Source organism: Nestor notabilis, unplaced genomic scaffold (assembly GCF_000696875.1).
Source record: "Nestor notabilis isolate BGI_N333 unplaced genomic scaffold, ASM69687v1 scaffold11317, whole genome shotgun sequence".
In the NCBI taxonomy this organism is placed as follows: Eukaryota; Metazoa; Chordata; class Aves; order Psittaciformes; family Psittacidae; genus Nestor; species Nestor notabilis.
The window spans coordinates 62591-77920 of NW_009936964.1; the positions used below are offsets into that span (position 1 = coordinate 62591).

General features: G+C 37.3%; 1 protein-coding gene across 1 annotated transcript in view; it reads right to left on the minus strand.

Annotated features, from left to right (window-relative positions):
• Positions 1-15330, minus strand: part of SPHKAP (SPHK1 interactor, AKAP domain containing) — a 50837-nt gene that overhangs the window by 14299 nt on the left and 21208 nt on the right. The window contains 3 exon segments of the mRNA XM_010018601.1: positions 253-508; positions 3237-3371; positions 6604-6663. Of these exon segments, the coding sequence (XP_010016903.1) occupies positions 253-508; positions 3237-3371; positions 6604-6663 (451 nt within the window).

Here is a 15330-nt window from a genome sequence, read left to right on the forward strand (position 1 = left end):
CAGAGTACCCTGTAACTTTAAAAAGAAAACGGCTGCACAACTGTGTAATGCATTACTGCTCTCCAAAACTACTGCAGAAACATGTATCCTTGTCTTTGAATAACAATTTAAAAATATGAATGGCCATTCATTTTCTAAATTAGAAATAAATACATGCATGAATTAGCATCAAGTGCAATTTCTGTGAGCATTGCTATGGCTGTTTTGCAGTAGGAACAATAGCAGAATTATGCTCAGTCACATCGCTTTTACCAGTTTTACATTCATCAGCCTCGTTGTCATCCTCTAGGTGCTCAGACGCTGTGAGGAAATCTTCTTCTATTGAGGACACTGAGCAGTTTGTGTCATCCTCAGGCTTTAGGACATGAGCTTCTATCTGCAGCTGTCTCTCCTGAACGAGCTCAAGTCCAATCAGAAACTTGTTAATTTCAAAAATGATGCAGCTTGCACTGTTTCTCCTGTCCCCCCTTGCACACTGAACCAAGCAGACATCTGCCAGCCAAGGACACTGGAGGAGAAAAGAATTTCAGACAGTTATTTAATTATAAAATAAACTTATTTCTACAGAGGGAAGCTTAAAATATCTTAGGAATGCTCTGTTGCAAAGATGCAATACAATTTGTCATTTAGGTGTTTGTAACACAGTGTGCAGTTGCATATTGCCAAAATAAGACTGCTTGGACTTGATCGCTTTTGTTATACAAACATTTCAGTAAAGAACCCAGCTGTATCACAGGGGCATCTTTATTTTGTTGAAATTACCAAATTGTTTGTTTTCAATCAGCTTTGTGTTTTAATGACAGATACGTGCTTTTAGTCATGTCACAGTTATCCACTTGACATACAGTTATTAATGGCCTCATACCACCCGGTATTACTTATCCCTTGAGGGAATTGTTTGTGGGCATGAATTCCTTTTCAGGATAATTTCTGTTGCAATGCTTGTTTAAAGGCAGTCAGGTAAGTACTGGCTGGCGAGGCTGTTAAGAACAGGTCACCTTTAGATGTTCCTACAGACTGTTTTAAAATGGTGTTTTGTTTTGTTTCTTTGCTCTTCTTCCTCTCATTCCTTATTTGCTGAAATCTCCATTATTTCAGACTGGTAAAACCTTCCACTGGAAACAGGGCTTCACTGGCCACTGTGTTAAGCCTTTATATAAAATTGTCTTACCCAGAGAAGCTGTACAATTAAGTTGAAAGTTGAACAAAAACTAAGAGAAAGGAACTCTCATTATTCTCATGTTATTGATTTTAAAACTGTTGGATATTTATACAACCACAGAGCTAAGCTGATGTCTCTGCATGGGACTACGTTTGTGGTATGGATGTACTTTGAAACAAAGCCAAGCTTTTGCACCTTGTGATCTTGTGCTTTAGCTTCAGGCCCCCAGGAAGGACGCTGAATCCAAACTAACTCTGGATTGAGACAGTAGATTTTAAGCTGTGCAAAAGATGTCCTAGACCCCTTGTGCATTTGCACAGTATTAAGCATAATGTAACCTTATCCTGGATCTTTTGTCTTTGAAAATAAATGCAAAGCAAATATCAGTAATAAAGGGAGTGAGATGAGTATTACATTGGAATAAAATATTTTGTTAGCCTGCTCTTTCTCACCACCTAAAAAATGTGTCTGGAAAGAAAAACAGATAAATTAGTGTGTTAAAAGTAAAACAGAAAAGACAGATTAGATAACTAAGAAATTGTTGCTGAATCAGACTTCAGCATACACCATATTGTGAAAAATGTTAATAAAAGCAGATGCAGCCTTAGATCAAATGTTCTGCTGTTGCTCCAGACCACAGTTTGCAGGGTTGTACTTGTGAAAAGGGCTGATGAGGAGCAGAATAATCATTGTATGGAAACTGTGTGAGTCTCTTTACAAGTGAAATTCCCTGGAAAGCCAAACAAATGTAAGGATGAACATAGCATGTACTTGTCTAACCAATAGATCTCACCCAGTCTCAATACACAGCTTTCTTCATCTTACAAGATCAAAATTCTGGTTAGTTCCCATTTGTGTCTTGCCTGCAGTCTCTCTGGGAAGGCTGCCAGTCTCAATGGCCGCTGTCTTTTGGAAGTGGGGGTGACTTGAGTCATCTTGTTTGGGCCTCAAAATACCCTTGTGTGTACTGCAGTGGCTTCCCTCTAGGGAAGTGGGGTTTGGAGCTCCACTGCTCCTGCCACAAGCTTGTGCACTTATTTTTTTTTAAATCTTTCTAAATTCAGTCAATAATCAAGTGGCAAGAAAGCTCAATAACCAGGCGGTTTCTCCCTTTAAAGATCAGCTTCTTGGTATAACATAAAATGCAAATATCTTTACATACAGCTGTTTCAGGACCTGCTTCATGAAGACTTTTGTACACAAATTAATTTCAGTGCCCTTGTTTTTTGCTTGCAGCAAATGTTCTAATTTCCTTCCTTTCTCTATGTGGTGACAGTAAGAGGAATTCTCATCCTCCAGATCACAGATAGGGAACATTTAATTGGCAATAACGGGAGTGAAAGAGTTAGCATGAGAATTTTGCCTTTAGCTCCTTTAAATTTTAAGCTTTAATTAATGCATTAATTGCTTTTTAAGTTGACAGAATCTAAATGAGGTATTAACTCTGATATGGTTAAAGTAGCTTGGTATTTTCCATTGTCACATTCAGGCTTACAGTAGCCACTAGCATTATCACGTCCTATCGTCAGCTCTTTTCCGAGGTGCATGTGTGGGAGAAGATGGATTGGGAACAAAAGTGGGAAGTAGCAAGACTTCACTTGAAAGGGAGTCTGTAGGAGCTGTGCCTCAATCTGACTATGTGCACAGACAAAGTGTTACATCTTTCCTTTCCCTGTTCTGTGCTGTCCTCCTGACTCCTGCAGCTCTTGAAATCTAGGTGTACGAATCAATCACCTCTGCCACCAATGCCTGCCTTCACCGGTGAATGAAGGATCATTCACTGAAGGATCAGCCACTAATGGCTTAAAGCATTATCAGCTGCAACCCAGATGTCCACAAGATGTAGAGGGAATAGCAGGATTTCTTTCCTGTCTTTGTGTCATACACACCCCCACCATTCCCTGCCCTGCCACACACACTTAGGACTTTTGTTAGTTTACTTTTCTATGTTTGCAAACTCCCACTCATCCCTTAAACTGCTGCAAGGTCTTTACTTTCAGCATCCTTTTTTTCCATTTTCCAAATCTGTCCTTAACAGATGTGATGTAATCTTAAAGACGAGTTTAATTCCTACCTGGGGAACTTCATAATCGGTCTGAAGGTTTCCTGATGTTAATCCACTCAGCAGGACTATTTCGTTTTCCTTTGGTGGCTGTACATTCATTGAACTGATGAGTTTGGGGAGATTTGGAGAGACGCTGATCAACCTCTGTAGCATGAAAGATAAATTTTGCTCTCAGGTAATGACATCTGAGTTGCACAGTTCTATTCATAAATATCAAAATGAAATACCATTTACAGGCATCCCTTTAGAAAGCTTAGTGGAACTTACTGCTTTGAGTTGATTAAAAATGGAACTGGCAGCATTAAAATGCACATTCTTTCTTTTGAGCCACCAGGCAAGACAATGGTGACAGTATAAACTTTTGCCCAACTGTCCAGCAGGACAATCTTTCATCCCTTACCTTGTTATGTGCTAAACAGCTTGATTGTATTTATGCATCTAAATGCTTAGCCTTTCTATTACAAGTGGGTTCCTAAGTGACTAAGAACACACTACCTGTTACTGTTTAAGCTAAAAAAGATTTAGTAAGTATGGTAATGACAACAAGGCAGAGCTTCCAGTTATCCTCCAAGCATATGACAAGCAAGGAACAAAAGGGAAAGTTAGCTGGAAATTGCTGATCTAACTGATGCAATATTAAACCTGGAATAATGGAGGTATTTAATACAGAGATGAAATACACATTTCTTTGCTGTTCCAGTGGACACCTTCATGATTTGTCATTTGTAATGATACAATAACTTTCTACCTGTTATGTATTTGCTAGAGCCAGAAGTGGTAATAGTCGCAATATCAATGATGCTATGTAACAGGAGATTCATACTCTGATACTGCTGGGAGTCCCCAGCGTGTGGAGGATACATCTGCTCATTCATGTACAAAGACCAGACCAAAAGTACAATACCTACTCTAAGAGTGCTTGCAATTCTTTGCTTCCAAGGATCTCACTGTATTTGCTTTATGAACAAGGAATCAGGGATGATGCCTTACAGAGGAGTAAATACCATATCCATTTTATGCACTAGAACAGCTCATCAAATGGAAAAGCCATTCAGGGGAATACAGATCTCTGGCACCCAGCCATATGCTTTAGTTACTGTGCAGTTCAATGATACCTCACTCTTTACTTTTCATCTTCAAAATAATAAGCTTGCGGTACTGTTATTTTTCCTCAGAGCAAATTAGATATAATAAAAATTTCTGGTTTAGCAAAGCTAATTCAGTTTTGGGGAACAAATTACTTTTCTGTAGAGTGATCTTCAGATGAGACTAAGTATTTGTATTTGACATGACTAAATTCAGTGCTTCAATTCACTGATGTTTCAGTATAGTACAAAAGAGTTCTTATCATTTTGTTTTTTCAAATTATAACCTTTCTCTTAACACACATTTCTCTATGTATCTCTATTCTTCTACTGCCTAAATTGCCACATTTTATGAGATTTCTTAGGTAGGAAATCATAGCATTTTGTGTATCTCTTACTTCAGCTCCTTAACTTTTGTTCAGAATAAAAAAAGGCAGAGTTCGGAAGGATGATTACTTTACAGCAAATCCCCCCAGTTTAACCCATTGCAATGAATAATGCAAAATCTTAACAGTACCTATTAGTAAATAGTTATATTTCATATGAACAACAGCTATGCTAATATCTTTAAAATTCTCCTATGAAATGCTTTCACCACATCAGTATGTTGTATAAAAATCCACTCCACCCAAAGTGAACTTACACAAAATGCATATGATACGCAAAACCTGTGACGGTGGAATTTCCTCTTAGAGAAGAATACCAGGTACTTGTGCTAGCAGTGAATTTTTATTACCTACACTGAAAACTAAAAGAACAAACAGTATTGTCTTCCACTCATGGTTAATAAATGTATTGACTCTGCACCAGAAACTACCTCTAAAATGTGACGAAACCTGGCAGCCTCTCTGTTAGCAGTCCCTCCATGTGCCAGGTGGGGAGCAGCAGCTGTCGGAGTGCAACGCTGCAAGGACCCCACTGGGCTCTGCTGTCAAGGAAGAGCTTAGGGCTATGCAGAGTGCACGGGCAGTGAATGGAACACTGTTGCAGGGCTGGTAAGTAAAAATTATGCAGTAGCAGGTGATTTCTGCTTGTGAGGGAGTAAACTAATCTCCAGTCATTGTAAAGGCTAGCTGCATAAAGCTAGGTGGCTTTTACAGATATCTAGCTCTAAGATTGAGAGAGAAACTCCTGGTATTTTCTTATCACTTGGTATAGCTTTTGTTCCTGAATAAACACTGTAAAAAAAAACAATAAAACCATTGCATATTAGAAAAAAAACAGTGCTTCTGTGGATTAAGTAAAGTTAAATCTCTCAAGCTGCTCTGCACGGTTAACCTGCTGATTCAACAGAAAAATAATTCTGCTGGAAGAAGCTGAATTTATTTTTGCCATCTGAATTTTTATAAATCTAGGATGCAGAAAACTGCATAGGAAAACAGTTCCTGCTAATGAATGACTTGCAGGAGGTGACAAGGTCCCAGCACTGGTTGTCCTCCCATGAGCTAAAAGTGGTATCAGCAAACTAATTGTAATGCTTTGCTGAGGGGAGCTCCTTGGATATTGTGAGGAGATTCTACCTTTGTTCTCTTGACACATACTGCAACAATATTGCTGTAGTGATCATAGACATCAAATGAAAAATGAATTGATGAAGGATGATGTAAACTCAAAACTGAGACCAGGCCATCATATCTTTAAAATGTAACTTCCTCAGATTTTTTTTAATGGCATGTATGTTAAATAGCATATCATGATGTAATTTGTCTCAGTTTTTATAACATAACAAAGCTGTTTTTTGGGGGGTTTTTAAATCCCTTTTTTCTACCCTCCAAACTTTCAGTTAAATGGGTAAAACACACCTTTAGTTAGTTCTGTTTTATCTAGAAACCTTCTCAAGACTGCATAATGAAACTATTGGAGTTGGACTGAGTAAGACTAGTTAGCTGAACAGGACCTAAATGACTAGAAGTTTCTCAAAGGCTTTTTGGCAGTAAGAAAGAGCAACATCAGAAATTACTTTTATGTAATACTATGCCAAATTAAAAAATTGGATGTATGACACATCCATGCTCACTTCTCTGGTAAAATCAAGGCTAAGCAAGAAGTCCACTCACATGACAACAGCTGTAAATTCACAGGCTGCAACAATCCATTAGATATTTCTGGGACTGAAGTAGGAAAAGCTAAAAAATACGGCCTGGCATTGAGAAATTTCATATTCCTGATGTATTACTCTCAGTAAGGGTTAAAAATCTAGGGCTGGCTTCGATTTGTCCATAGAATTTTGATCTGGGTTTGTACTGGAGTTCTTGACTAGACACACTATGCATGTTATTAAAATCTGTTACCTGTTTCACTTGCTCATCACTGCAATCATCTCTGTTTGCATCCAAATTCACAAAACAAACCTGTAATAAGAGAGAAAAAGAAACAATAGCTTATAAAGTTGTATTAGAATGGCAGCAACCCTTTTAAAGTCAATATATTTTCCTTTTCTAGCCTTGTAGCTGAATACATGAAGACTTCTCCTAGTACAAAAAAGGTTGAAAGGTTAGCAAAGAGAATAGTAGAGTAGATATTAGGAAAGCAGAAAAAAGGAACAAAAAAAGTCATGACATTACCTGCTCTGACAGTTAGCTTGTCTGATGAATGGGCAAATGTGCCAATAAACTGTAATACAGAGGATATTAGAAAAGACAGAGGAAATGTTAAAAATGCATTTGGTCATGTATCAGATAACCTCGTTACGTCTTGCTTTTCCAATTATTTCTTGTTTTTAGGCACTTTTTGCTGAATGTTTTGTAAGTGCAATTGTGAGTTGCTTTTAGGGTTTTCTCTACATCATCATTGTAGTATTTTTCCTAATTTTCTAAACTTCTTAACTAGAAGTTTAAGACTTTATAGATATAATTTTTTTACATGGGTCACGAGCCAATATGTAAGCAGAAGTTTTTAGCAGTGTTAACTGCACACTGCAATAGGTAGCAGAACAGCTTGCAAGTTTACTTGTGATTCTGTGGAAATCACTATTTTTAATGACAAGGTCTTTTGCCCCTTCTTTGATCATTATGAGTTTCAGCTACCATTTGATGATAGTCAGATTGACTTAAACAGAAACTTCAGATCTAAAGATAATCTAATTTCTGAAGACTTCTCTCTTTTTTTTTTCTTTTATTTTTACATAACTGGAAGGCCATTTTCTAATAATCAGAAATAAGAAAATCTCTCTTTCAGCTTTGTTTCCAAGTTAGAAGTAGGGACTCCAAACCTAGGCTGTCTGTCCTACTTCTGAGCACTGCAGATATATCTTTAGAAGTTTGTGAAAGTTTGGTGTTGTCTTGATTTACCCCAAAACCTGGCACAGATTCAGGGCTGAGCTGAAGCTAGCACTTGATTCCCAATAAACTGCAGATCCAGAATTTACCTTTTAAGATTGGAGTAATTTATTTCTTATTTCTTTTCCAGCAAACAGTAAATGATTCTTTCCAAAAATTTTATATAAATTTCCCCTAGAAAATTAAGATGCTCTAAATTATCCTGTTCACAAATATTCTTGTGTTAGGCATCCAAGTTCCTGTTGTGTGCCTGCTTTTACCCCAAGACAACACTGATTTCAGTTTATACATGCACATACCATATGTACAGATTATGACCATCTGCAGTAACAGCCAGCACAGCAGATGGAAAAATCCAGCCAGACCTCCATTGGAAACAAAAGAAACAAAAAACAAACAAAAAACCACTGAAAAAGAATGCTTTTTATACTTTTATATAGTTTAATGGCATCTTCATATGAACTAAAAAATATATTTTCCAAAAGTTTTATGAATTTAGGAAATGTATTTCTCTGCCTGACAATGTCAGGAATCGGGATAAGCCACTGTCACCTGCATTTTGTGGCTGGCTAAATTTTAACAAATAGTTATAAAAATTTCTAAACTAGAGTATTAAAAACACCCTCTAGCAACATAATGTGGTAGCTGCGTAATGTCCTAAACATGTTAATTACAGAGACAAAAAAATTGTCTTACTTTCCACTGGGATTTTGCATGTAGGCATTTTACATGTCAGCAATAGGTAATTATTGCAAAGAATCAGAAAATTTCACTTTTGATTTGCACATATGCTTCCCCAGTGCCCACAACGATATGTGGTTCTGAGTCCACACGTACACGGAGGTGCATTTGCTTAGGGAACGAATAATTTGGCAACCAGGGTAGGAGTGCTGGAAGGTGTGGGTCCAGTTTCTATTACTCTCAAGCATGTTCATTATTTTATTGAAGGTAGGGCTGTTACTTAGGAGCTTTGTTTCCAAGCACGCATGCCAGAGTGATAAGGTTTAATTTGTACTGGATTCGGCGTGAAAGCTTTGCGAAAAAGCTGTGCAGAAGCAGCCATGTCTGCACGTACATTCCAACTAAATGCTTGACTCTCTGCTAAACCTTGTTTTGTCATTTACTACCTATGTGTTGGTACAACGGCACATGTCTTTGCTGTATTATACACTAGCACTCCTACTAGTGACAGTGACTACCATCCTAAAGGTATGCCATTTCTGAATGGCCAAAAAATCATCATCGCTGTTTCATGAGGCATGGATGGCATCTAACTCACTAATGCTTCAGTAAAAGAAGTAACACTATAAGCAGTAATATCTATCATTTAAAGTAACGTTTTCTTTCTTTCATCTATTTTTTTAATTTGTTTTCAGAACCTCAGAGCCCAATGAACTTGTTATAAAACCCATGGCAGTACTGAATCCAGTTTCCAAATACACTTATCAGATTCCATTGACATTGATTTATTACACTGCAAATGCTGTCACTTAGTGCTTTCCTATTCTGTGGGTTTTGCAGTTTTAATTATAGGCAATTTTTAAACAAAAATAGTTTTGCACTGGTGAAAGACACTGAAGAGCTCATTTACTTTTTCTGTTTTGTTGTTTGCTCTGAGATTAGCCCTACTTTGAGCAGAAGGTGGTACTAGATGGCTACTGTAATCACAAATTAACTCTACAGTTCCAACCTGGCAGGCTCTGCACTACTGCTACCTTCTGGAAAGTTCACTGTGAAGATATTTTCCTTGGAGATACTTCACTAGAGGTGCTCAAAGAGAAAAGGATCCACCTGAAAAATCTCTTGCTGTTTTCTGCTTATGTAATATAAAATTTAAGTTCTCACTAGCTTGCATTGCTCGATGAACTTCTAGTAATTATCAGAGACACCTTCATCAAAACAAGGCAAAAACCCACTGTAGATTAATTAATAATTTATAGGAAGGAAATATTGCATGGATTATGAAGAAAGAGCGAAGGTCAGGTCAGCATTTGTAAACCTCAAATTAGTTCTAACTTTTTCCTTTGGAACAGATGCAAGTTAATGCATTTTAGCTTAGTTTAACTAGAATCTAACCTTGTCGTAACCATAGGATCTTTAAACGTCAGTCCTTTCCCATACACTTCTCCTTTACAACTCATATCCTTGTCTTCCCACAAACATCTTTTCACTTCCAAAATGTTTCTGCTCTCCACTCATACTGAGCTACTGCCTAGAAACATACAGAAATGTCAAGCTATTGCCTTTTTTCTGGCTTAGGAAATACTTACTTTGGGAGGAGAAAACAACAAAAAGTAAATGGTATTATGTAATTAAAAAAAAAAAAAAAAAAAAGAAAACCCCAAACACCTGAATTCTGGCTTTATGTAGTAAGATAGCCACCCAACAACTTCCCTCTCAGGTGCTAATACCTACCTGTTTGCTCACGTGACAACAGTACTTTTGTTGAACATGTACCACTGCACTGGAATCTGGAGTGTCTATACTGGCGGAAAGCAGTATGCTACATATCCAGAAACTATTTAATACACAATCATATTTTTAATAGCAACCCTTTTGCTATGCAGATTCCTCAGATAAAAGATTTCTATACTACTCTTCTCTGTTCGATTTAGGAAGTGCTAATATCTCTTCCTATTGTCTGTATCAATGCCTGACAGTAAGGAAAGGGCTTGTCTTTGAAATATCTTATCTTTGGTGAGATTAAAACAAGTCCCAGCTTGTGGGTTTTTTTATTAAACTAGTATTTTTTTTATTTTGTTTTTTAACTAAGAAGAAAATCTGCTTGTTTTCCAATCTTCTTCTGTGTCAAAATACTAACTCAGCAGAGATATTTGAAGGCTGGGCTCATCCTGCCACAAAAGTAGTAGCTGCTCGCACAGTGCTGCAATGGCTAGGAGCTGCCAGCAGCTTATGAGAAGAGAAACAGCTTTTCTCCCATGAAGCATGAGTTCTTCCAGGTTCTTCTTAGGGAAGATGTTGTAGTGAATATTCCTTCCTCTCACTGGGATAATAGCTGTCCTTTGCACCAAGCTCATATAGTTACTCTGGTAAGCAAAGTGACAGCCATAGTCCTGTGTTCTGTGCTGTAAAGGGCTTTGGTCAACAGTTTGAAGTGCTGCAGGAGGTGCTTATTTCCCCCTCCCTCCCCATAAAATCCAAATACATATACATTATATACCACCCTCCCAAATAAATTTCAGTATCTATTTTAAAAGAAAGAAATTTAAACTGAAGAGACAAGACTTGAAAGTTAGAACAGATGGCTTGTGCAACCTTAATTCTACCTCGTATGCCCACATTTATGCAACACAGCATCTGTCTGATTCAGTGCTGACTGCAAAAAGGTACAAAATTATGAAGAAGCAGAGAAATGCATATCTGCTAATTTCTAACATTTGAGTTTATGACTTTGTGACCTAAAGGACACACTTAAACATGGTTTACTCATTTCTAATCTGTATGGTAGTGGATTACGACCATGCAGTTAAAGACAGTGTCAAAATGCCAAAATAATGGCAGGACAACATTCAGGTGGTACAAAACGTTTCAATCCTATAACTCTACCACTGTATCCATAGAACTGATCCTCCTCAGGTTTGGCCTACGTGTTACTAGCAGGCTGGGTTTGAACTGAAGCAGCGACTGTAACTCCACAACAGGAAAGGCAAGTTCAAACTGCTGTTCCTTGTATTTCAAGCTTTCCCCAATGGCACTTGGTAGTTATTTTGTTCACTTTAAATGTTAGCATCTGTTGCTGACTGGTCCAGTGGTAGGAGCAGGAAGGTCGCTATATGGCAGCGAAGTTGGCTGTCTCCTCTCTTTTGGGTGATGCAGGTATGAAACTCACAACGTGACTTTTTAATTGATATGGATCTGACTGTGGTTGTTTGTGCCCAATGTAAGTAACATACATCTTAGATTAATGCGATGATGTTCTGATTATTTAGCATTATCCTTTGAGAAATTAAAGGCTTGGATCTTGTTTCCACATTTTTTCCCCTCTATGTTATGAGCAGGTATTGTTGTTCTCAGGATGTGTAGTTTCTTATACAGTATTGTTACTGAATACTTTATCCTTTTTTTACATGTAGAGCTGTGAAGACACAGTTTTTGAAGAGGCCTGTGAAATTTTACAGCAACTATGATTACTATGACAATTATTTTCAGGAATTTAGTGGAGTGTCTGACCTCATTCATTTGTGCTCTCAGCAATAACTCTGTGATGACATTTTTGGAATTCTAAGCCTGGTCTCATCCTAATTTCATCTGTGCAGAAGTAGAAAAACAATACAGTTGCTCTAGACTTTTATTAGACCAAAGTCAGAATCTCCTGGCTTTAGAAAGTTAGTTTAGATCACCCTAATTTCCTCCAGCATAATAACCAAATACAGTTACCCTAAGGCATCATTTACTGGAATGGTGTCTATTTCATTGAGCTGCATATTGTGCTCCTTTAGGAGCTGAAGTCAGCAAAAACCCTAGGAAAAAATATCGTTTTATTCCATTCATCTGAGACAAGGCAAACTGTAACCCACAGAAAATATCAAAGGAGTGGCACCATGTCATCTTTGTCATGAAATTTTCTGTGTGCTATGTCTCTTTGAAAATGGCCAGCAACATTCATGTATTTTTTACTTATATCAGTGTCCTCATTTCAGCTGTAACAGGCAAAAATTGCCTTTTCCAGCAGATTGTAACAATGCAGCCATTGTGGTTTTTTCTGTCTGTACGAGAAGATGATTTGTTTTGATGGTTATAGAAATGCTGGTATGCAGAGTTCCCTAGAAGACCTTTGCATTTATTTTTCACGTGAATTATTTATGCTAATGTGAAGGCTAAATAAAAATTCTTGGATTTCTTGTGAGAGACATATACATATATATACACACACACATATATGAATATATCGGTATAGCACATCTGTAAAGACCCCTTATTATTGACCTCTCTATTCTTTAAACTTGCAGCTTCTTGGGTCTTGTAATCTCAACAGAGTTTCAAGCACCATTTATTTATTATTTTAGGAAGACAAACAAAATAGCTGTAAAACGATGATTTCTAAATAAATGTTCTAATATATCACATGAGGTTAACCTTTAGCTAATAGTTAAACAAACGGCTACATAATTTTGGGGATCCTAGGCATTTTTTTAGCATCTCAGTTTTGTAGGATTTGTGTGAAAGGAGGCTGCTTGTGTGAATTTATTTTGGAAGCTTGGGGCTTTGGTCATTTCATCACATCTACTAAAAAGAAAACTTTCGTAACTGACGCCTGAGGGCAATATGTCTGCACGTCTCAGTGCATTTTGTACACTATAATTCTGATTCATGTGCTGAAAAGCTGCTATCAGGTTTTCACTGTGACTCAGGCTTTGGAGAGTAGAAGTGTCTCTACATTGCAGCTTCAGGAATTTGAGGTCTTGGCAAACTCACTGTGCTTGATGGAAATCTTGTTATTAAAGACTTCATGACTGCTCCAATGAATATGTACATGTTGGGTGTGAAAATTACTTCACAAAAATGACTCTGCCATCCATCAAGGCCAAAAACAATATTGAGCCTAATATTTCTACCCTTTGCTTGTCATTACCATTAAAAAGTTTATGTTTCTCTGGCACCATTTTAAGTTACAGACTGGAGTCAAAATTAATTCTTGCTGCAGAATGAATAGAAAGTAGTACTGCTTGTGCAAAACTACAGTTAATGTACATTTCTGTAAAAAAAAAACCCAACCAAACAAACAATTTAGGTGTCTGCATTAATCGTCTTATTATTTTTTTGCTAGGTCTTATGCTTATCTATTTTCTTTCTTTCTGTACTCATCTAAATGTCAAGTAGAATCTCAGAGGACTAGATAATGTAACTGTGGCAGTTAAAGCTAAGAAATCTGATTTCAAGGCCAGTTCCAATAAAACAATGATAAATATAAACCAATAAACCATAATTGATACCATCACTGAGCTTTGTTCAAGTTAATCTTGTTTTTTTTCCACTTCCTGTATTTGAAGATTGTTGGTAGGGAAAAATTATGGTTCCACCAGACCTTTGCAGGGAATGCTATTTTCAAGGAGGATTAGCTCCTAAGCAAAATAGTAAGAACCTGAGACCAGTTTGTGGGTTGCACAGAAGCCAGTCCTGCTCCTAACCCTTTTCCAGCTTCCTCTGATCTCCTGCTCAGCAGAACAGGCTGATCCCTGCTACCCAAATGCCAGCCTAGTCTGGAACAATATGTCAGTGACCAAGTTGCTCCAGAAAGATGACGTTAAATCTTCATAAAATAGTAGTTCTGAATTTTAGATGCTTCCAGGGAGAGATTTCATAAAAAGCATTGAAATTTTCAGTTGTCAAAACACCACAATGTTTTAACTGTTGTGGTTAACTACAGACCAGACTCTGCTAAGTAACTGCACCAAAAAAATATGTAATGGTTTGGAAGAAAGAGCTATTTAACAACGAAACCAAGGTGAAAGACTCCCTGCAACCCTAAATTCTGATTGTCTTGACAGTCTTTGTCCAGGCCAGTCTTGGTAAGCCAGGAAATGTAACTGCCTATAGTCTACAAAGCCAAACAGATGCATTCTTTAATCTGACAAGCAACTGAAGCAGGAAATTATTATGATAATGGTTATATAGATAAAAGAACATCGGTGTGTTATTAAATGAATTTTCAGATTTCTGGGACAGTTGATTATTCGCCTACTATTTTTTTTAACATGTAGTCAGTCTCATTTGGTACAGTGTTGCTCCAAACTACTATAAAAATCAACTATTTGTTTCAAAGTCACTTGTATGTCATCTAGAAGCGAAAAAGAGATTAAAAATTTATAAGTACTTAAATCTATTCTGCTTATCTGTGCGTGTCAAACCATTCTATGGTGGTCTACAGATGTTTTCAGTGCTTGAGTAAGATTAAGTAAATTATGCTAGGCCTAATTTAAAAATGCAAATGATTTTGCTAAACAAAGATGTCAAGTGAAAATATTCCATAGCAAAGACTATGAGAGAATGATCGGACTTGAGTTCCACCTGCTCCAGGTCTCTGGGGTGTATGACTAGGCAGGTATTACCAAAGCACATGTATATCTATGAGCTGGATAGAAAGATGAAATTGTGAATTATGTAACTAGGTACAAGCTATTATATCAGAAGCTAAAGCAGCAATATCTGGAAAAGTGTATTTGGGTATTTTTAAACTGAGTGAGCTAGTTCTTTCTTACTTGCCTTTACTACTCAATAATGCTTACCTCCTTCCTCATCATTATACTCAATACCATTCCGCGATTTCTCTCTGCTTTTGAGAAAATGATGCGGGAGTTAAGGAAGGAAACCCACAGGTCTGATTCAGGGTTTTGACTGAGCTCGGTTGTATGATAAATACGCATCAGGATACACAATTAACAGGCTCTTAGTGACATGGTGTAGTGGTGGACTTGGAAGTCCTGGGGTAAAGGTTGGACTTGATGATCTTAAAGGTCTTTTCCTACCTAGTCGATTCTATGTCAAAGAACAAAAATCAGGCTTGTAACTCTAACTGATGAGTATAATGCCCTAAACTCTTCCTTCTCCCCAACATGTTCATCCTGGTCCCAGTGCTGCTTCTGGCTTTCTGGGTCATAAGATGATCATCATGTTTTCTCTCCTCTGAAGAGGAATTCTTCATCCTTCCCGTAACAGTATTTGCATTCAGCACACAAATGATGTAACAAGCTGACCAATATAACAAGCAATGGAAATTAC